Source organism: Varanus komodoensis, unplaced genomic scaffold (assembly GCF_004798865.1).
Source record: "Varanus komodoensis strain SLA01 unplaced genomic scaffold, ASM479886v1 scaffold62, whole genome shotgun sequence".
Lineage (NCBI taxonomy): Eukaryota > Metazoa > Chordata > Lepidosauria > Squamata > Varanidae > Varanus > Varanus komodoensis.
In genome coordinates this window covers 2,035,186-2,057,516 of record NW_025336248.1, presented here as the reverse complement: position 1 = coordinate 2,057,516, position 22,331 = coordinate 2,035,186, and the positions used below count along the sequence as shown (strand labels likewise).

The following is a 22,331-nucleotide window of genomic DNA, read 5'->3' as shown; positions in this document are numbered from 1 at the left end:
TCAGTTCCTCCTTCGTATTAGCTGCTCCTTGTTGTTCAGATCAGGCCTGAGTACAATAATGTAGCATTTAGGGCCAAAGATGCAACTCAGCAGCCCAGCACTGGATGACAAGATGGCAAAGATCTCCACGGAGACTACATACTTCCCTTTGGTGCTCAGGTAGGCTGGAAAAAAGGACATCCACACACTGCAGAAGACCAGCATGCTGAAGGTGATGAACTTGGCCTCATTGAAGCTGTCGGCCAACTTCCTGGCTAAGAAAGCCACAATGAAACTGACTATTGCCAAGGAGCTCAGATAGCCCAAGACACAATAAAACATGGCATTGGAACCCTCATTGCATACCAGAATGATTTTTTCATCCAGTGAACGTACGTCCATGTCTGGAAATGGAGGGGTTGTGCTTAGCCAAAGTGCACAAATGGCTGCTTGAATTAAGGAGCCAGAAAGTGAAATAGAATTGGCCAGTCCTTTCCCCATGCGTTTCCTCATCCTGGAGCCTGGCTTGGTGGCCATGAATGCCAGAAGCACAGTGATGGTTTTGGCCAAGATGCTGGAAAGGGCCACAGAGAAGATAATGCCAAAAACCACCTGTCGGAGAAGGCAGGTCACCTTTCCCGGTTGCCCAATGAAGAGCAAGGGGCAGAGGAAGCAGAGGTGGAGGGAGATGAGGAGGATGTAGGTGATGCTTCGGTTGTTGGCTTTAACTATGGGGGTGTCCTTGTGCTTGAGAAAAATTCCAAACACAAGAGCTGTGGTGGATGAGGAACAAATCACTAAGAAAATCAAGGCAATCCCTAGAGCTTCTCCATAAGAGAGGTAGCTGAGATCCCTGGGGATGCATAGGGTTTTTTCCTTGCTGGGATACTGCTCTTCTGGACATTTGACACAGGCATCCATGTCTGAAAAAAGGAAAGGCTGATCAAGAATTTGAAAAAAAAACTAGCAAACTTCTGCTGAAGGAAACTATAAAATTGCTTTTTCAGTGTTCCTCTATCTCCCCTACCATGTATGATTTGTTCTTTTGTAGTTTTCTGTACTTTTTTACAGTAGCACAGGAGACAATAGAGTCCTAATTCATGTATCTAGCTATGTACTCAGTTGGTAACCTTTAGTAAAAATTATATTTTCTTTGCATTAGGCCTCATTTATAGTGTGGAAGTAGTTGTAAGACAAACCTTTTTATCAAGTGAAATTGCACTACAGCATTTTGCACATTATGTGCTATATTCTAGTTTCCATTTTTGAGTGGTGGCCGTATTTTAAATAATAAGCTGTTTATTTGTCAATTGCATTTGGGAAGCTCTTAAATCCCAGGGAACATGCTCCTCGCACATCACACAGCCATCCTACAGCAGCTGCCAATATGGACCTGTGCTTTGCATGGTTGACTTCTTTCACACACAAATGCTTGTATTGTGCCCTAGAGGACCTTTTGGCCCACTAATGAATTCTCGTGTAGAATCTCTTCTTGGGCTACCAGTTCCCAAGTTGTAAAGTGCATAGTGTCTTACAATATTTATCTGTTTGTTACATTTGTATGAAACCTTCCTGTTGAGGAGATGACACTCAATACACTCAATAATGGAGAAATCAATCCTTGATCAGGAAGTGGAACTCCCTGCCAAAGGAAGCCAGCCAAGCCCTCCCATCACCACTATTTATTCTGACAGATGTTAGAGCTAACATGTAGTGGATGAACTTTGGGCACCCTATTTTTATTTAGTCTGTCCAATAAAAGAACAGTCTTGTCATTAGATTCTTTTAAATTCTGTGTGGGGGAATATTTTCTTGTTCACTGAAGTTCACATTCACAAAATAAACAGTGATGAATAAGATCCAGTAGATGTCTCTCTGTGTACATGATGCCTCCTACCCTTCCTGTTGGAGATCAATCCCGTTGGACATGCAGCACAGTCATAGCAGCAAAATGGCTCCCCCTCCGTCTTTTTCCTGCTGTATCCTGGATAGCAGTTGTCGTTGCACACAGAAAGTGGCAGAGCCTGCAAAGAAGAAGAGAGAAAGAGGAACAGTATATGCCTGTGCCTCGGGAATGGGTTGACTCAGCAGGAACACACCCTCTGGCTTGTAATAATGGGCTCAAACAAGATTAAGCCTTGTTTTGTCTTGTGAACCTCAAGCCTCTTAAACCCCCACTTTTGTGAGCTTCCGAGTACCTGCCACAAGACTGACAGACACAGTATCTGTTACTGGACCACTCCTATCATAAGACACGGTGGCCAAATTGCTTGTAAATGCCCCATGTATAAAGAGGAACATCTAAATATTTGAGCATTTGCAGCTGTGACTCACCTGATTAAAGCTTGCATGCCACCTGATTTGGTCATCATCAATGGTTAACTCTTGTCCTGCAGGAGCCTGGGGGTCCAGACTTCCAACTTTTAATCTAACCACTGATCCATTGGGTAACATCAGCCAGTTGGTAACATCAAACTCTGCAACCAACTCTCCATTTTCATTAAAATGCACAGTGTCTCCAACAGTGTTATTGAACGAGATGCTGCTTAGAAAGTGATGGAGCTGGATTTGGAAAGAATATGAAGAAAGGGAGAACATGATCTTCATACTGCATCAATGAGCACCTCTTGGGCTTGTTCCAATCTAGATATCTCCATCATGGTCATTTGGATAAAATAATTTGAATAGATCAGAGCTGCATGGACTTTTGTAGTGGAGACTCATGGAAGTTCCTGGTCTCACTGATTTCTGTGTGTCACCACTAAGCACCACTAAATCTGGATCAATCCCAGGCAGACTTGTGCTACAATAAATATATTTACCAAAAGGGGGAAATGTAATTATTGTATGCAGAGCTACAATTCCTTGAATGTTTTAAGTACCATTGTTCTGCACTGCAGTACTGTGGTACAGCTACCTGCCATGGTTGGACATTCTGTACAGCCAGTCTTTCTCTTCCCACCCATGTTCTGTGCTTGGAGCTGGATTCATATACTGCTTTCAAAGCATATGCCACAACATAAACAGCATTGTAGACATTATAGCTGTGGCCCGTCATGTTCATTTCAAACAAGATTCCAGGAAGAGTCTCCAGCTTCTCATCCCCTGAGCAGCTCTCTTTGTCCTCCTGCATCACATCAGCCATGCTTAGTAAACAGTTGAATGCATTTTCCCAAAAATCTTGGATGAAACCATCTCCTTTGGCCCAAGTGGGTCTAACCATCTGCACAAACTTGTGGAATCCTAAGGGCTGGTTTGAATGAGCACTGAATGATAAGGATCCATGGAAAGTTTGTGTATCCCATGTTCTTTGAAGAGGCATTGATGCAAAATCCCAGTGAGAAGTAACAATCCACACTTTCCCCAGTGGTGGCAATCCCAAGATGGGTGCTACAAACGCTAACATTCTCAGTACTTGAAATGATGGAGGCTCTCCATAGATAAAGAAAACATTGGCTTTGCTCTCAAAAACAATTTCAAAGTTCTTCCTGTCCTTCCAACCCAAGGCAATCATCTCATCTATATAAGACCATTTTGGGATCCTTATTATGAATTCATAGCAGATTCCATGCTGAGAAAGCATTGGTACCATTTTCCTTAAAAACCTGTTCCCCCTGTCATCATCCACAGCTACAAGCCCAATCCATATCCATCCAAAATGCTGAAGCAGTTGCACGACTCCCATATATTGCTGGACTTCTTTAGGAATCATCTGGTACAAAAAAGGCATTTGTTTGTTTGCATCTTCTGGCAGCAGAAATGATCCGTAGGTGAACTGAAAATAAATATGTTTGGATAGATTGGAGACATTCTTAAATCATGGAAATATAGAGTAGCATGCGTTCCTGTTGTTCATATGGGCAAGGAAACCATGTCATGCAGGATACTGAAAGTTATATCCCATATCAGGTTGTTGAGTAGCTTTTGTTTTAAATGTCACCATTTGAAAAGAGCATCCCCCATGGTCATTGAGTTCCAATGCTTGACTATGTTTAGTGTTAAGGTTTTATTTTCTGAATGTTAAGTGAAGATCTAGGCATGTCTTCTGCAGAGTGGAGGACAAGTCTTTGCCCTCTTTTCTGTGATGGCCATTCAGGTTATTGACAAGCTGTATGATCTCCCACTTTACTCTCCTCTTCCCTAGGCTAAACATGCAAAGTATCTTTAAACTTGAATTGAGAGCCTTGCTTTACATACCCCTTTCCACTTCTCTGACCCCCGACCCCTCTCCCCATCTGAGTATAATCTTAAAATGCAGTACCCTGAACTGGATCCAAAAGAAGACCTGTACAAAAAAAAAAAAAAAAAAAAATGGAATTCTCATTTTTCACAGTGTGCTGACTATATTTTCATTCATGCAGATAAAATTGCATGTCATCCACTGCAATCCTAAGCACTGTTGCAAGAAGAATGGTGTAGAAGAGACTCTGAATTCAGCAGTCAGATTTCTTAGGAAAATATGCATTACAGGCATCATAGCAGTGGTGTCCCTGCTGAAGTTAATGCACCCACAGAATTTCCCTAGTCTCCTGTAGTTGTAGCATTAAGGCATTCAATTTTACAAAAGTAACATTTCTTTCATATTCTAGAAATGCTCATGTTCATGGTGACTGGAACCAAAAATGTTACATTCCTCCCTCTGCCAAAGGTAATTGTCTGAAAAATAAAGTCATGGTTTTAAAGTCATGAATTATGAAGAGACCAATGTACTCTCCACTCAGAGATGATATTTCATTCTTCTTGTAATTTAAACATATTCTTACTCAATGTTCTACTACTTGTAGTCCCTTAAGTAAGCATTTTAATGCTAGTTGGTGGTTTAAAGATGAGCTTGGATACACTCGGTAGAGCTCCCCAATGTTTCTCCTCATCACAACTGATTTTCAGAATTGATGGGTGAAATTCCCTTGTACAAGGCATATGAGATTGTACCTTTTGTTAAGGACCTTTAAAAACCTGCACACTTAAAAGAGCAGTGCTAAGCGACTCTCATGTTTGCACAAAGTCCCCAAAATCAGTCAATGAGAAGCCAAGCTGAATATCTTTGCTGACATGTCCTCTAATCAGTGATGATTCTCTGCAGTGCTGTTCTCAGTACCAATGTGCATGCAAACATTATTCCCTCATTACATTGGGCCCGAGGCTGGTAATGGAGGAAAATGTCAAAACATGGGCTTTTGGGAGGAGGAGGTGAACCTGTTTTTTCAAAGGTATCAAAAAATATTGTTAGTGTTGGGTACATACATACTTCGAGTTGGATTTGTGTTCCCTCCTTTCACTTTTCTTGAGGTTTGGTGCTTGGTTGTATATACTTAACCTGTTTTTAAAGTATAGTTTTCTCTTTGCTTATGTGTTTGATTTTCTAGAATAATTAGAAGCACAAATAAAGGATTTGAATGGTGCAACTGATTATACGTTTGGAGTTCTTTACACCTGTACCACCCCATGCAGGATTTTGTTTTGTTCATTTCTCTAAATTCAAAATTTGCATTTCTTTCTATGGTGTTAGAGATTTTTAACTTGCAGAGGATTTCCATTCTAAAATCTTGAATTTTGGCACACATTTTGAAATGTTAACCACCCTTTTCTGGTATTATGCCCTCCACAAGTTCTATATGGATCCTTTCCATTCTTCCATCTAAGTCACTGATGCAGTAGCATGAAAATGAGAGGGTTGGTGTAGAGTCCAGTGGAACTCCACTAAAACCACCTTCCACTTTGATGAGGAGTCAGATTCAGACTCTGGTTTAAAGACAAGGGGTTAATATACAAGGACAGGGGGTGAATATGCCTACCAAGGTTGATCCTTTGCATCTAATGAAACCACTAACTGATTATAGAATTCATCAGAAGCTTGACAGAAGTGAAGATACTATGCCAAACCTATGAAAACTGTGGGCATACATGAATCCGCTTACCTGCAGTGTCTTATGAGCTGCTGAAAGGATAGCTATATTGGCAGAGATTTCAGAGAGGCATCCTCCAATGAGAGCAATCACATTATTCTGGTTGTGACACCTGAAGTTGGGGACAAATCTGTGCTGTGTGGAAAGTTGGTTCAGGATGGCCTTGAAGGTCATCCTTGCAGTGTAGTAGCTATTAAGGATATGGAAGCCCAGAGAGATATTGGGTAAGATTTGTGGATCCTCATTGATCTCTTTCACAGCAAATGCCAAGGCCAGGACATGTTGGTAGTTCTTGGGCACAGAACTGGAAGAAGAGTGACAGACTGTTTGATTCAGAGCATCATCATCTTCATCATCATGATTTTGTTTTCAAGATCAAGCTATAGGCTTAAAAAACATCACATGGCAGTGCAAATGGCATTAAGAGAGGGATGTAAAAGGAAGAAAACACTTCAAAATGTGCATTTTTGCCCTTGAGAAACTTAATGCTTGAAACATTATGGAATCTGTCCAGTGCTTAATACAGTAGAGGATGGTTTCATCACAGTGAAAAGTTTTGTGTCTATATGAGAGTAGCACAAACAGTAAAATCCCGTAAAGAGACCATATGTATTTGCTTTTTACAAGTAGTCTACACTTAGACTCATCACAGAGAATCTTTGTTCCATAGATAAAATATCCAATGGCATGATACCAGTCAACAATACTACTAGAAGATGATTCATATTACTTGGTATCAAAGGCATAGGAATGAAATTGAGGTCATGCTCCTGAAGTATATGGAATTTGAGAAAATACTTAAAGTGGAAGAGAGAAAAGGGATTTCTACAAACTCATCTAAATTTGGAGTCAAGATCCCAGAAATTGCAGAGTAGTGAATGGTGGAATGGACCAGTCCACTATTTTTCAGAAGAAAATATTTCCAAAGTAGAATCATATGAAATTAGTAATTCAGAAGACAGGTTTGGAATGAGGATTGACCAATGATGAGAGAGAATGAAGAAGGGAGATGGAAAAAATAGATCTCCTCTTTTTTCAACATGTGGCATATATACTAAAGATCCAGAAGTGTTTTTGCCAAGCAAGCATGCACAAGGAAGTTGCTAAATGGTGCTGGATGGGCATGGTCCATTTTCATAATGAACTGCAAATATAAAGGAAAGGAGGAGGAGAAACAATGCCTTACATCGGTTCACCGAGACGTGTCTGTGCAGGTTGTTCCACAAAAGAAAGGATATTATGGAGGAAGAAGACCTGAGAAACAATCCCACCAATGACAAGATCACCTGGCTGATAAAATTTATGAGGAATAGGGAGAGGATCCTTGGTTGTGGTGCAATTGATAGAATGTCTCCTGCACACAGCATGATGTGGAAGAAGCAGTGAGAGAAGCACCATCACCGCAAGCAAACTGCATTGAAAACCTCTCCCACAAAAGTCAATGTACATGCTATGGCTTTAATAAGTTCTGCTTTCAGATGTAGCCAATTCTATATTCAGTTGTGAATGCTTGCATTTCTATCTGACCTGATTTATTGCCTGGCATATTGGGAAATCTGTGCACCAGTAAAATGGTTGAGCAAATTGTGCATACCAATTTGTCCTCCAGTGTGGAATAATATATTTGACTTCTTTCCAGATGCTGTCTTGTCTGTGTGCTGGGGAAATGTATTGAGCAACAGATGGAAAACAGTAATTTAGACAATGCTATGGGACACTATCACCTCCCCAGGGTGTTGATAACTTTTGAAGTTGTATTAGGTTCGAGACACTGGAAGGGATCTTTTTCCAAGTCATATATTAATCACACTCTTACTTGAGTGGTATTCTTAGACATGGCTTCAACAGACCTTTTAAAATACTTTTTTCCTATCTATTGATTTGCTAATTTATTTCCTAGTCATTTATTCAATTTCCCAACAAAATGGTGAAAAACCACTTAAAACAATAAATTGCAAGTATAGTTAGTTGCCTAGTCATGAATTGCATTCCAGATATAATGGAAATCATGGCTAGTCTGCTTGATTTTTGATTCATTTAGTTATTGAAAACTTTTCTATCCCATCCACCACTAGCCCCTTGGGATGGGGTAGAAAAGCTCAGGTTTGTTATTCTGCTCCCTAGTTTGCCAGAATTCAGAGTCAGTCTGATTTTCCTGGACACCTGCCTTTAGAATGAGCCATCTCAAAAATAGTTATAAGTTCAGGAGTTACAATGAAACATGTTTTCAATAAGCCACAATTTCCAATGCTTGTATTGTCTTTTATATCTTGTATGCCCAGCTGAGATTGACTAGCACAGAAACCATATCTTTATTGAACTTCATAATATACAGCAGCAAACAACATAAAAATGGGAGGACATGTTGTTCCATTACACATTGGCACAAACTTTGTCAATTCTCATTCATTACCATGGTGTCAATAACAACATTCACTTTTCGTCAGGGATGCGGGGAGCTAGACCATAAAATCCATGATACTTGCTCAGAGAACTTTGGTTGTGGGCAATATAGAAATGTAATAAAATGAAATCATGATAATAGATCAAATCATATGTAAGTGCATGTGAGATGAAGATATCATTGAGTAGGCCATACCTACTTAAATTTGCTCAAAAGAATTTAAGCTGAGGTGTTCACCTGTGCAAGAACACATATATGACCCTCCATTCAGATTTCTACTGAGGTAAACCTCAGCATAAGGAGAAAAACATAGTCTTTCACTTTTTCCTTCTGTTTAGGAGCTCCCTGCTGTTCATCTCAGGCCTGAGTACAATAATGTAGCATTTAGGGCAGAGGATGCAATCCAGCAGACCAACACTGGATAAGATGGAGAAGATCTCCACAGCCACCACATATTTGCCTTTGGTGGTCAGGTAGGGTGGGACAAAGGAGAGCCAAACACTGCAAAACACCAACATGCTGAAGGTGATGAATTTGGCCTCATTGAAACTGTCAGGTAACGTCCAGGCTAAGAAAGCCACAATGAAACTGAAAATTGCCAGGGAGCTCAGATAGTCCGAGACACAGTAAAACATGGTAGTAGAGCCCTCGTTGCATTCCAGAATATTTTTTACCACCCAGTGATTGCATGTCAACATCTGGGAATGGAGGGATCATGCACACCCAGACTGTACAAATGGCTGCCTGAACCAAGGAGCTGCAAAAGGCGATCGAAGTGGCTAGTCCTTTCCCCATCCTTTTCCTCATCCTGGACCCAGGAGTGGTTGCCATGAATGCCAGAAGCACAGTGATGGCTTTGGCCAAGATGCTGGAAAGGGCCACTGAGAAGACTGTGCTGAAAACGATTTGTCGGAGAAGGCAGGTCACCTTTCCTGGTTTCCCAATGAAGAGCAAGGGACAGAGGAAGCAAAGAAGGAGGGAGAAGAGGAGGATGTAGGTGATGCTTCGGTTGTTGGCTTTAACTATTGGGGTGTCCTTGTGCTTCAGAAAGAGTCCAAACACTACAGCAGTGATGAAGAAGAAGGAAAGAGCCAAGGTGGTCAAACTGACCCCAAGAGATTCCCCATAGGAGAGGAAACTGGGAATCCTGGGAATGCATTGTGTTTTTTCATTATTGGGATACTGGTGTCCTGGACATTTGATGCAGGTTGCCATATCTGAAATGAATGAAAATCTGATTACTTATCTAGATTTAAGCCAACATCTATGAAAAGGAGTCAACATAGATTTCTTCTTACAGCAATGTGTTTGAGATTGTAATTCAAAAATAAGGGAACAAAAATGCAAGGAGGCATATTTCCATTTTTGGTGTCTCAAATTTTTTTCAGTTCTTTAAATAGCTACCAAAGCTCTTTATCCCAGTGCACTAAATCTATGCTTTAACTGAATGGTCCTTTAGGTGATTCTTCCCTCATTCCCAAAATATTTCTGAGCATATCTCCAATCTCTGGGAGGTGCAATCCAGAAACATAAACCAGTCAGGGCTCACTGCTATGTGGGTTTTGGGAGCAAAAAGTTCTTCAGTAGCCAGCGTGCTCCATCCGGCATCCTTGGCTGTAGGGGTGCTGACATGGTAGGCTTCTTTTGCCCACACATGCTTGCATTGTGCCCTGGAGGACTTTTCCCTCACTGAAGAATTCTAGTGTAAAATGTGTTCTTGGACTTTCCATTCCAGAGTTACAATCTAGTAAGCGTCTTTCCATGTTCATGTGTTTCTTCGAATTGTACAAAACCTCCAAATTAAGGAAATGACACTCCATGAACTCAACTTTCGGGAAATCAGTTTTATGGCAGTGGAACTCCCCATCAGAGGAAGCCAGCCATGCCCTCTCGTCAAACCTTATTACTCTTACAAGTGTTAGATGTGATACTCTTTACGAATCCTACTTTTTATTTTATCAATGTAAAAATATAACTGTTTAGTTCTTAGATTCCTTTAAATTCTGTGTCCAGGAGTATTTTCACATGTACTAAAGGGGTACACATTCACCAAATAAACAGAAATAAATAAGATCCGGTAGGTGGTTTTCTGTATATTTATTTATTCATTTTTCGATTTATATCCTGCCTTTTTCCTAAAAGGGGCTTAAGACAGCTTACATCTCCTCCTCCATCTTATCCCCACAACAAGAACCCTGTGAGGTAGGGAAGACTTCTGGTTGACGTCGTGGTGAGACGGCTGTGTAGAACAGGTGTCCCGTAAATCACACCAGTAATCTGTTTAACAGGGTGCCATGAGAGGCCCATCCAAGCCCGGTTGGGGAAGGGACTAGAAGTCTGAGCACACATCTGGCCGGTGCAGAGCAGTGGCTCTGCATCTGCTGGGACAAACTTAGGATTTTCTCATTCGAATGACACAAGGAAAAGATCCACTCCCTGCAAGCCATCGATGACTGGTTATAGCAAAGAATAAAAGCCTGAAACACTTCAGACCTGCTGGGTGAGCATTTCTACTTTTCAAGATATTACCCATGAAAGAACGTGAAGCAAATATTAATCTGGATAAAAGAAAAAAGATAAGCCCTTTTTATGTAGGGAGGAATCCCAACCCCCCACAGAGTTTTATCGGCCTCTAATTTAGGGAAGATGAACTGAGATCTGAGAAAGCTGAGGCTTGGAAAAGAAAAGCTCTTTAACCTCCCCAGGGGTGAATAATTAAAATATAAATTATTGCAGATTAACTGATAGAAAAGTCTTTCTTCTTCCTTGCTGGTTATACAGGCTTCAGAGACATTTTTCTTTCTGGTGACGTCACATCAACAAGCAACTCTTTGCTGCCACCCCGTGGCCATTTTACTTATAACAGATACATTGTGTATTAAACAAGCCTCCTCCTTTCTCTCTGGAGGATTTCTTGCTGTTATTTTGTAGCTACCAGCAAAAAATCACAGTCCTATGAAACAACACACCCCTCCTCCTCATTGGCACCTACATTGGCTACCCAGAACTCATTGGAACTCATCAGTTCCAAACTGCAGGTGACAAAAAATACCATAAAGATCTACAAATGACACTTTTGGTGATACAAGCATCTCTAACATCTGTGCAAGCATTCCAAGAGGCTATGCAAAATTAAAATTGACTTTAGAACAAAAGAATATGACTGTGGAACAAAAGAACATGGTGATGGAACAAAGAGAAAGAATGGATAAATTGGACCATTCTGCTAGGGATGTAGCTTATCAACTAACAGATGTTCAACTTAAAACTGAACTGAATAAACAAAAAATACAACAAGCCTATGCAAAACTTGAAACAGTGGATAAAGAAACACAACTATTAAAACTAACAAATAAGTCATTATGGGATTCAGTCGCTGTATTAGAGATGGAGAAGGCATCAAATTACTGAAGATTCCAGAACATAGCTGATGGAAAGAATGAAGATCTAAGGGAATTAATAATTACCCTGCTGGCAGATGCGTTGGATTTGGAAAAGGAATAGATGGATAGAAATATTGATCTTGTTTACAGAGTTAACTCAAGCTATGTTAGAATACACAAACTACCCAGTGAAGTTCATGTCAAATTTGCAAAAAGATCTGTAAGTGGTAATGTTCTGAGGACTGTACAAGATAAACCTTTAAACTACCCAGGGAAGTTCATGTTAAATATGCAGAAAGGTCTGTAATTGATATGTTCTTAGGTCTGTACAAGATAAACCTTTAAAAATTGACAATCACCATGAGTTGACTGTTCTTAAACAAATACCATGGAGGATCAGAGAAGAATGAAAGAAATATTTATCCCTTACAATGAAGTTGACCAAGAAGAGGATTATGTTTAGGTGGTTAACACCAGAAGGAATATTCTTCACCTGGAACTCTGCAAGATATAAGCTGGATTCAATTTTCAAGGCACAAGTGTTTTATGAAAAATTTAGAAGCTCAATTGAAGATGAAAAATCAGACGTACAAAAAGAAGGAGGGAAAGGAGCTGAAGCAATGGAAGTAACATCTCACTCTGAAGAAGGAGAAATAGCGAATACAGACATACAACAAGATGAACAGACATCGGAACCAAAATAAAGGGAAAAGGTAGAAGAGTAAAGGCTAAGCATAAGTAGATAAATATATATTCTTTAAATGTGGCTCTTAAAATGGAAGGAAGAATTGAATTGCTCTCTCTAAATGTAAATGGACTAAACGGACCCTCCAAGAGGAGAAGGACTTTCTCTCAGCTCTAAAACCTGAAGCTAGATATAATTTGTCTTCAAGAAACACACATCAAGAAACAACACAGTAAGCTCTTGGAATGCCCAAAACTTGGAAAGCTATTTATATCCTCTGCTTCTCAAAAGAAAAGAGGTTTAGCATTATACATCAAGGAAATATTAGACCCCAAATATACTGTGTGTTAGCTGACGAAGATGGTAGAATTATGATGGTTGGAGTTACAATGAAATTTGAAAAGGTGCTTTTGGTGGTGATCTACACCCCAAATGATCACCAGGAAATGTTCTACCAAAAACTACATACTGTACTCTCACAATTGGATTATCAGACTTTGTGCTTAATGGGAGACTTCAATGCAATTGTGCACAAAAGAAAGGTCCATAAGAGTGAGACTAAGGAGAAAAAGGCAGGAGGATACTTCCAAAGTCTTGCTTTAATATAACTGAAGAATTTAGATTGACAGACATTTGGAGATATAAAAACCCAACCTCTGCTAAATATATTTCTATTCGAATAGACATAGGTCATGGTCTAGAATCGATATGATCTGGCTAACTCCAGACTTAGTACCAGATCTGTTAGAAGCTGAAATAGAGACAAATGTCTGGGCAGATCATAATCCTGTAACTATGACATTGAAAGGGACAGTAAAAATGCCCAGATGGGTGTTAAACAAAGCCTTATTAAAGGATAAACATGTCAAAGAAGAGATAAACAAGGAAATGGAAATATTTTTTCAAATCAATAAAATTGAAGAAACCTCTTTGCAAAGTGTTTGGGATACAGATAAAGGCTTTGTCAGAGGGCTGATAATATATTCAGCAAAAATAAATAAAATGAGAAAGCAGGAACAATCTAAATTAGTAGAGGAATTAACGAAGCTTGAACAGGAGCTAAAGGAAGATCCATCCAAAAAAGACCTTAAGAAACAAATGAATATTCTAAGCAACAAATTGAACCTCTTGGATACAAATGAACTTACTAAGCAAATGAAATTGACTAAACAGATTTTTTTTTGAAAATGATAATAAATGAGGGAGATGGTTAGCTTATAAAGTAAAGGAGGAAAGAGAGAAGAGACTAATATATAAACTGAAGGATGGAGGCGGACGACTGCAAGTACAAAGTACACAAATTAAGAAAATAGTGGAAGACTTCTTTGCAAAACTGTATCAGAGTTAAGAGACCTCAACTGTGAAAGTTAATTAGTATATCCGAAAGGGAAATCTACCAAAGATACCTTAGAAATACCAAAAAAGAAGTAAATGTAGAAGTGAAAATGACAGAAGTAATTGAGGAAATCAAGAGACAAAAGAATGACATAATTCCAGGCCTGGATGGGTTGTCAGCAGAGTTCTACAAAACTTTTGAAGGAATCCTGCCTATGCCTCTGAAGGACATATATAACACAGCATTGCTAGATGCTAAAATACCAAATACTTGGACAGAGGCAAATATTACATTAATACCAAAAAAAAGATATGGACTTGACAGAGATCCAGAACTATCATCCTGTATCACTATTAAAAGTGGATTACAAAATTTTTGTCTCTGTAAAGGCAGAAAGACTAAAGAAGCATTTAACAGACTTCATACATCCCGACCAAAATAGCTTTTTACCTATAAGACAAATGAGGTATAATATGAGAATCATCTTGGGCATTTTAGAGGATCATGAGGTACATTCTGAAAAACCAATGGTGGTGTTATTCATGGATGCCCAGAAGTCCTTTGTCAATGTCAATTGGCAATTTATGAAGCAACAACTAGTTCAAAGGGAGTTTGGTGAAAAATTTATTAATGCGGTATTAAGCATCTAACAAAAACTGTCTACTAGAATAATAATTAATGGAGAATTTACAAACAGTATAGACATACAAAAGGGCAAAAGACAAGGATGCCCTTTATCACCACTGCTGTTTATATTGATCTTAGAAGTGTTAAATAGAAATATCAGAGATGATATGGATATTAAAGGCACTAGGATTAGAGATGAAAGCTATAAATTGCAAGCATTTGCAGACGACTTAGTTTTAATAATTGAGGAACCCTTCGTAATAATGTCTAAACTTTTACAAAAGATTGAAGAATATGGCGATGTTACTGAAATCAAAATAAACAGAGACAAGATGAAGTTGTTGTAAAAAATCTTACATTGGAGCAGAGAAAAACTCTGGTGGAGCAAGTAGATATTCAAATTGTTAAAAAGGTTAAATATTTGGGAATTTTCGTTATAGCTAAGTTCACTACATTGAAAGAAGATAATTATGACAAACTATTTAAGTAAATTAAGAGTGACTTTGAAAAATGGGCTAACTTGCAATTATCCTTGTTGGGAAGAATAGCACTAGTCAAAATGAATATATTACCAAAACTTTTGTTTTTTATTCCAAATGGTTCCCATAAAAATTGATAAAAAATCTTTGATTATTTAAATATCCAAATCTAGAGATCTATATGGAAAAAAAAAAAGAAAGAAACAAAGGATTACATTAAAAATGCTGCAGGAGGCTAAAGGGAATGGGGGTTTTGGTCTTCCCTATTGGATGTTGTATTATGAAGCTTATGTTTTAATGTGGCTAAAAGAATGGGTAAGTTTAAGAAATAAAAGAATTTTGTACATTGAAGGGCATGATTTCCAAACGGGTTGGCATGCTTATATGTGGTATGAAAAGTGTAAGTTACATGATTGTTTCTTAAATCATCATATTAGGAAATCATTAATGTCGGTGTGGGAAAAGTTAAAGATAAGACTGTATACTAAATTTCCAAGATGGCTTTTGCCTATGGAAGCTCCTGTATATCCAAATGCACTGAATTTTGATACAATTGTGAGATATGATTATACTTTGGTTAATGATGGAGGACTGAAATTGAATCAAGAAATACAAGAACAAGGAATTGATATTTCTTGGTGGCACAAGGTTCAAATGCAATCAAGATATAAAGACTAAAGAACGTGGGGCTTTTATAATGAGCTAACAGCATTTGATCACGTGATTCTTAAATCAGATGAGAAAATGATCAAAAGATTGTATAACTTCCTACTGGATAGGAGAATGGAAGATGAACAGGTTAAGGAAACTATGATAACGTGGGCACAAAACTTTGGATATAATATTGTGTTAGAGAAATGGCAAAAGCTGTGGGAAAGAAATATTAAAGTAACATTAGGAAACTCATACAAAGAAAATCTGTATAAAATGTTTTATAGATGGTATCTGTCACCAAATAGGTTAGCTAAGATGTTTCCAGATATGACAAATGGATGTTGGAAATGTAAACACAAATCCGGTACTTTTTATCATATGTGGTGGACCTGTGATAAGGCGAAAAAATATTGGATTAAAATACATTGAAGGCTTGAGGAAATGTTACAAAAACCTCTAACGTTTAAACCTGAAGTATTCTTATTAGGCATTGTACCTGATGATGTTGGTAAACAAGCAATGTATATGACTCTACATCTAACTACTGTGGCAAGGATTGCATTTGCCCATCATTGGAAGAGTTAAGAGCCACCTACCAATGAACTGATTCTAAAAAAAAACTTGGACTGTGCAGAAATGGACAGATTGACTTTGTCTCTGAATGAGAAAGAAGATACAGACTTCTGGGATTCTTTTTATCATTAGCTAGGGGAATGGGACTATGCATCGATTTAAATATGTTTATAGTTTGACATAAAAAGAAAATATGTGGGGGGCTGACCCAGTAGTCTCCATGGATGAGTGGGGACTAGAACCCAGATCATCTGAGTCCCAGTCCCAGGCTCTTAACCACTACACCACACTGGCTATATATGATGACTCCTACCCTTCTTGTCGGAGATCATTTCCTTTGGACATGCAGCACAGTCATAGCAGCAAAAAGGCTCCTTCTCCCTCTTTTTCCTGCTGTAACCTGGATGGCAGTTGTTGTTGCACACAGAAAGTGGCAGAGCCTGCACAGAAGCAGAGAGAAAGAGAAGAATACACTTTTGCCTTGAGAAGGGATTGACTACTTGAAATCACAAGGTGGCTGAGGAGCCAATTATTTTTTCAAAGAGGCTTGTCATGTTGTCTGAAACCAGCAGCAGGATTTCTTCACATGGCTGAATCCATTCTGGCTGACTTTCATCACCCTGACAGTCAAGCTGAAACCAACATGGCTGACAACCATTATAACTTTTCTTTTTGTAGAAACCTAGTCAGTGCCCATGGATCAAATTGGTGGCTTGTTAGCCATGATTCATCAAATTCTGAAAGTACAGATGCCCAACATGTGTCTTCTGAGTCAGTCTTGAAAAGGAACTTGAGAAGGTTTTACGTATTCCTCTCACTTCTGCTGAGAAATAGAACTCAAGCATTGTTGCCCAAGCTTGACCAAGGAAGCTAAACGACCAACTTTCCCAGCTAATGAATGATACATAAAAAGAGAAAGCTTTCTTTTCTGCAAGAAATCAGTCAATGAAATCAGTCAAATTCTAAGCAATGTTGTAAACTGTCAGCAACTTTGAAAAGTGACTTGCATGAAGTGATGCCATGAGAACAGGAATAAAGGGTGGGGTGCAAGGCCCTACTCATCAGAAATATGCAGTTGCTCTCCAATTCTACAGATTTGTCTCACCAGTTCATCGAGCCAAGAGATCAGTTTGTGAAAAGCACTGGGCCCCCTTCATGTCTGTCCTCAATTTAGTTTAAGGGTGTGACCTCATGATCTCTTGACCAAAACACCAAGGAGGGAACCATGCTGCCTGCTCCCTAAAGCTCCTGAGAGAGGGAAAATGGTGGAATCACAGGCCACAGTATGGAGACTGAGGTTGTGCAGTTGCCATCACATCCCCCTTACATTTCCTAAATCTAGAAGGCAGAAAATGGCCATTTTCTACACAAAAGGTAGGTTATGATGCATAGCAGTTGTGCAACTTGTTACCTCCATGCCTGAAACCTTATACCAGATGCTCTTAACCTTCCATGTTTGCAGGCTTCTTAGCATCTGCCACATGAGACAGAGGGCACATTCTCCAGTTCTGAATCACATCACCTCTCATATTCTACCACTTGGATGCCAAATCATTGTAAGTGTCATGCCAACAATGAGGGATGTTTAAATAGTTAAGCATTTGCAGTTGTGGCTCACCTGATTAAAGCTGGTGTGCCACCTGATTTGGTCATCATCGATGGTTAACTCTTGGTCTGCAGGAGCCTGGGGGTCAAAACATCCAACTTTCACTCTAGCCATGGAGCCATTGGGGAACATCAGCCAGTTGGTAACATCAAACTCTGCCACCAGTTCTCCATTTTCATTAAAATGCACAGTGTCTCCAGCAGTGTTGTTGAATGAGATGCTGCTTAGAAAGTGATGGAGCTGGATTGGAAAAGATTATGAAGAAAAGGAGAGCACGATCGTGAAACTAAAGCAATGAGGTTCCCTCAGGGTTGTTTCATTGTACATCTCAATCATTCACCTTCCCTGACACCATGTGGTGAGTTCACATTAGTAATTAGCATGAAGCTCCAATTAGCTCAATCAGCTTCTTAAATCGAACAGATTATTTTCGAAGCATAGCTAAGTCTGGGTGCAGCCTGCTCAGATTGGTGCTACTACCCAAAGCTATTCCCTAAAAGGAATCATTTTGTGTAATTTTTTTAATGCAGAATTGCATGTCATCTTATGCTTCAGGTCGTACTATTTTGCAAAAGTGTATTTAGTTGTACCTACCTGCCATGATTGCACATTCTGTATACCCAGTCTTTCTCTTCGTACCCATTTTCTGTGTTTGATGCTGGATTCATATACTGCATTCAATGCATGTGCCACAGCATAGACAGCATTGTAGACATTATAGCTGTGGCCCATCATGTTCATTTCAAACAAGATTCCAGGAAGAATCTCCAGCTTCTCATCCCCTAAGCAGCCCTCTTTGCCCTCTTGTAGCACGTCAGTCATGCTTAGTAAACAGTTGAATGTATGCACCCAGAAGTCCTGGATGAAACCATCTCCTTTAGCCCAAAAAGGTCTAACCATCTGCACAAACTTGTGGAATCCAAATGGCTGGTTTGAATGTGCACTGAATGATAAGGATCCATGGAAAGTTTGTGTATCCCAAGTTCGTTGAACAGGCAGTGATGCAAAATCCCAGTGGGATGTAACAATCCACACTTTACTCAGTGGTGGCAATTCCAAGAAGGGTGCTACAAACAGCAAGATTCTCAATACTTGAAATGATGGAGGTTCTCCATATACAAAGAAAACATTGACTTTGCTCACAAATGCAATGTCAAAGCTTCTCCATTTTTTCATACTCAAGGCAATCATCTCATCTATATAAGACCATTTTGGGATCCTTAGTATGAATTCATAGCAGATTCCATGCTGGGAAAGCATTGGTACCATGGTTCTTAAAAACCTGTGTCCTCTGTCATCGTCCACAGCTACAAGCCCAATCCATGTCCATCCAAAATGCTGAAGCAGTCGCACGACTCCCATGTATTGCTGGACTTCATTTGGAACCATCTGGTACAAGAAGGGTATTTGCTTCTTGGCACCTTGTGGTGGCAAAAATGATCCATAGCTGAGCTGAAATTAACCATATTTGGTAACATGGACAGAGAACAGCGGGGGTTAGTGTTGGTCAACTGGTGAAGGAAAACCAAGTCATGCAGGAGCCAAAATTAAATCTCCCCATCATGTTGTTGTGTAGCCCTTGTTTTAAGAAGACCTTCATTAGTCATGCAGTGTCATTAATTTCTATGGCTTGCTTATGTTTATGATTCAATTTATTTTTTCTAAATGTTAAGTTAAAGACTAGGCATGTCTTCTGCAGAGAGGAGGAGAAGTCTTTGCCCTCTTTGCTTTTATGTCAATTCAGATACTTGACAAACTGTAGGATCTCCCACTGTACTCGCCTCTTCTTCAGGCTAAGTGTGCACAATGTCTTTAAACTTGCATTGAGAGCCTTGCGTCCCTTACCCCTTTCTGCTCCTCAGAACCTTCCTCAATCTGAGTATGATTTTACATGGCAGCACACTAAACTGGATCCAGAAGACTGGACTGACTAATATGAAATAAAATGGAACACTTAGTTTTTGTAGCATAGTGAATATGTTTTCCTTCATGCAGCTAAAATTGCAATGCATCCCGTGGAATCCTGTGCATTGTAATAGCTGGAACACTGTAGAGTTACTCTGAATTCAGCAGTCAGATTTCTTAGGAAAATGTGGATTACAAGCATCATAATACAGGTTCCCCTACTGAGGCCCTGTACACTGAATTTCCCAAGTCTTCTGTAGTGATAGCGGTAAGGCATTCAATTTAAACAAAATTAAGATGTCTTCTATATTCTAGAAATGTTCATGTTCTATCAAAATACTTCATTTTGATTATCCTAAAAATGTCCTTGCAATTTTGACATATTGATCTATTTGTAGTGGTTTAAGGAATGACATTTGTAACTGAAAATGTCACATTAAGCCTTATGTAATATATACATACATACATATACATATATGTATGTATATATTATGGTCAAAACGAATGGCGCCTTTGAAGTCATGATTTGTCAAGTGACCAATGTGCTCTGCTCTGACAGTGATGACATTCCATTCTTCTTGTAATGGGAATCTATTCCTACTCAACATTCTATTTCATGCATCTTTTGGAGTAAGCATTTTAGTTTAATGTTAGTCAGTAAATTAAAGATGAGCTTGGATGCACTCAGTAGCTCTCTCCACTCCCCCCCCCATCACAAAGGATTTTCAATATTGATGGTAAAATCTTCATGTACCTCTTTACAAGGCAAGTTAGATTGTGCCTTTTGTTAAGGCCCTTTAAAAAGTTCCACATTTAAAAGATCCAAGATAAGCAACACCATGTTTGCAGAAAGTTCCACAAGTCAGGAAATGGGAAGCTCGGCTGAATATCATGGTTGACATGTCCTATAATCAGTAATGATGTTCTCCAATGCTGAAACAGTGCTGCTACTAATGAAGAAAGACGCATGTCAACTTTATCTTCTAATTACATTAAACCTGATATTGCTGGTAATGAAGGAAAATGTCAAAACATCAGTTTTTATGGGGAGGCAGCATACTTGAACCTGCTTACCTGCAGTGTCTTATGAGTTGCTGAAAAGGTAGCTATATTGGCAGAGATTTCAGAGAGGCAACCTCCAATGAGAGCGATCACATTATTCTGGTTATGACACTTGAAGTTGGGAACAAACCTGTGCTGTGTGGAAAGGAGGTTCAGGATGGCCTTAAAGGTCATTCTTGCTGTGTAGTAGCTATTCAGGATATGGAAACCCAGGGAGATATTGGGTAAGATTCTAGGATCCTCATTGAGCTCCTTCACAGCAAATGCCAAGGCCAGGACATGCTGGTAGTTCTTGGGTACAGAACTGGAAGAAGAGTGGACAACTTTTTAATTGAGAGCATCATCATCTGCATAATCTTCAACATGTATTTGTTTTCCAAACTGAGCTAAATATTAAAATCAGATAGCAGTGCAAATAGCAATAGGAGAGGGAGATAAAAGAAAGGAAGCACTTGGAAACAGGTATTTTTCCCTTCAGAAACTAAATGCTCACAATATTTTGGGATCTGTCTAGTGCTTAATACAGTAGTGCATGCATTCATCAGGGTGAAAAGTTTTGCATACATATGACAATAACATAAACAACAAAATCTAATAAAGAGCCCATATGTCCTTCCTTTTTAAAAGTAATCACCACTTAGACTCATTACTGAGAATAGCCCACTGTTTTACAAAAGAAAATATTTCTAAAGTAGAACTATATGAAATAAGAAATATTGAAGGCAGGGGTTGAATAAGAAGCAACCATGGATGAGGCAGAATGAGGAGAGTTGTGGGAAAATCTTAATCTCCCCATTTTTCAGCCTGTGGTACATTTACTAAAGGCTGAGCATTTTTGTACTAAGGGTAACATATGCAATGGCATCACACCAGTCCACGTTACTACTAGCAGATCATTCATCTTACTTGATGTGAAAGCATAGCCAGGCAACTGAGTGCAAATTCCTGAAGGATATGGAGTTTGAGAAGAAATTTCCAGTGGAAAGGAGAAAAGGGATTGCTGCAGGCTTCCATAAACTCATCTTAATTTTAAGTCAATATCCCAGAAATTCCTGAGAACTGAATAGTGTCAAGGACCAGTCTAGCTGTTTTTAAGAAACTGTTTCTAAAATAGAAGTGTATGTAACAAAAATATAGAACAAAGGGATTGTATTAGAAGGGGAAATTGATGAGAGGGGTGTGGCAAAAAATAAATCTCTCAATTTTTCAACATGAGGTATATTTGCCAAAGCTCCAGACCTTTTTTTGCCAACTGAATGTAAATGAACAAGTAACTAAATTGTGCTGGTTGATCATGGTGCATTTTCATACTGAACTGCAAATATTAGGGAAAGGAAGAGAAAGAACAATGCCTTACATGGGTTCACCGAGCCGTGTCTGTGCAGGCTGTTCCACAAAAGAAAGGATATTATGGAGGAAGAAGACCTGAGAAACAATCCCACCAATGACAACATCACCTGGCTGGTAGAATTTATGTGGAATAGGGAGGGGATCATCGGTTGTGGTGCAATTGATAGAATGTCTCCTGCACACAGCATGACACGGGAGAAGCAGTGAGAGAAGCAGCACCTCAAGCAATCTGCCAAATAAACCCCTCACCCAAAAGTCAATGCTCATGTTTCCCCCCATCAAAAGCTTTTCATATGTTTTTATTGCTGTGATCTTCCATTCAGTAGTGAATGCTGCATTGTCATCTGATTTACTCCTGGCGTGCTGGGAAATCTGTGCACCA

The 22,331-nt window shown here is 39.2% G+C and overlaps 1 protein-coding gene and 1 pseudogene across 1 annotated transcript; both read right to left on the bottom strand.

The window, feature by feature from the left end:
* LOC123033450 (vomeronasal type-2 receptor 26-like) lies at positions 1–7,283 on the bottom strand. The gene is made up of 7 exons (XM_044450052.1): positions 7,072–7,283; positions 5,898–6,189; positions 4,241–4,264; positions 2,942–3,754; positions 2,314–2,541; positions 1,877–2,003; positions 1–902 (listed from the first exon to the last, which is right to left on the bottom strand). The coding sequence occupies exons 1-7, from the start codon at positions 7,281–7,283 to the stop codon at positions 1–3; spliced, it is 2,598 nt and encodes an 865-aa protein (XP_044305987.1).
* A 1,323-nt stretch (positions 7,284–8,606) lies between these two features.
* Positions 8,607–20,773, bottom strand: LOC123033449 (annotated as a pseudogene).
* Between the last annotated feature and the right edge of the window lie 1,558 nt (positions 20,774–22,331).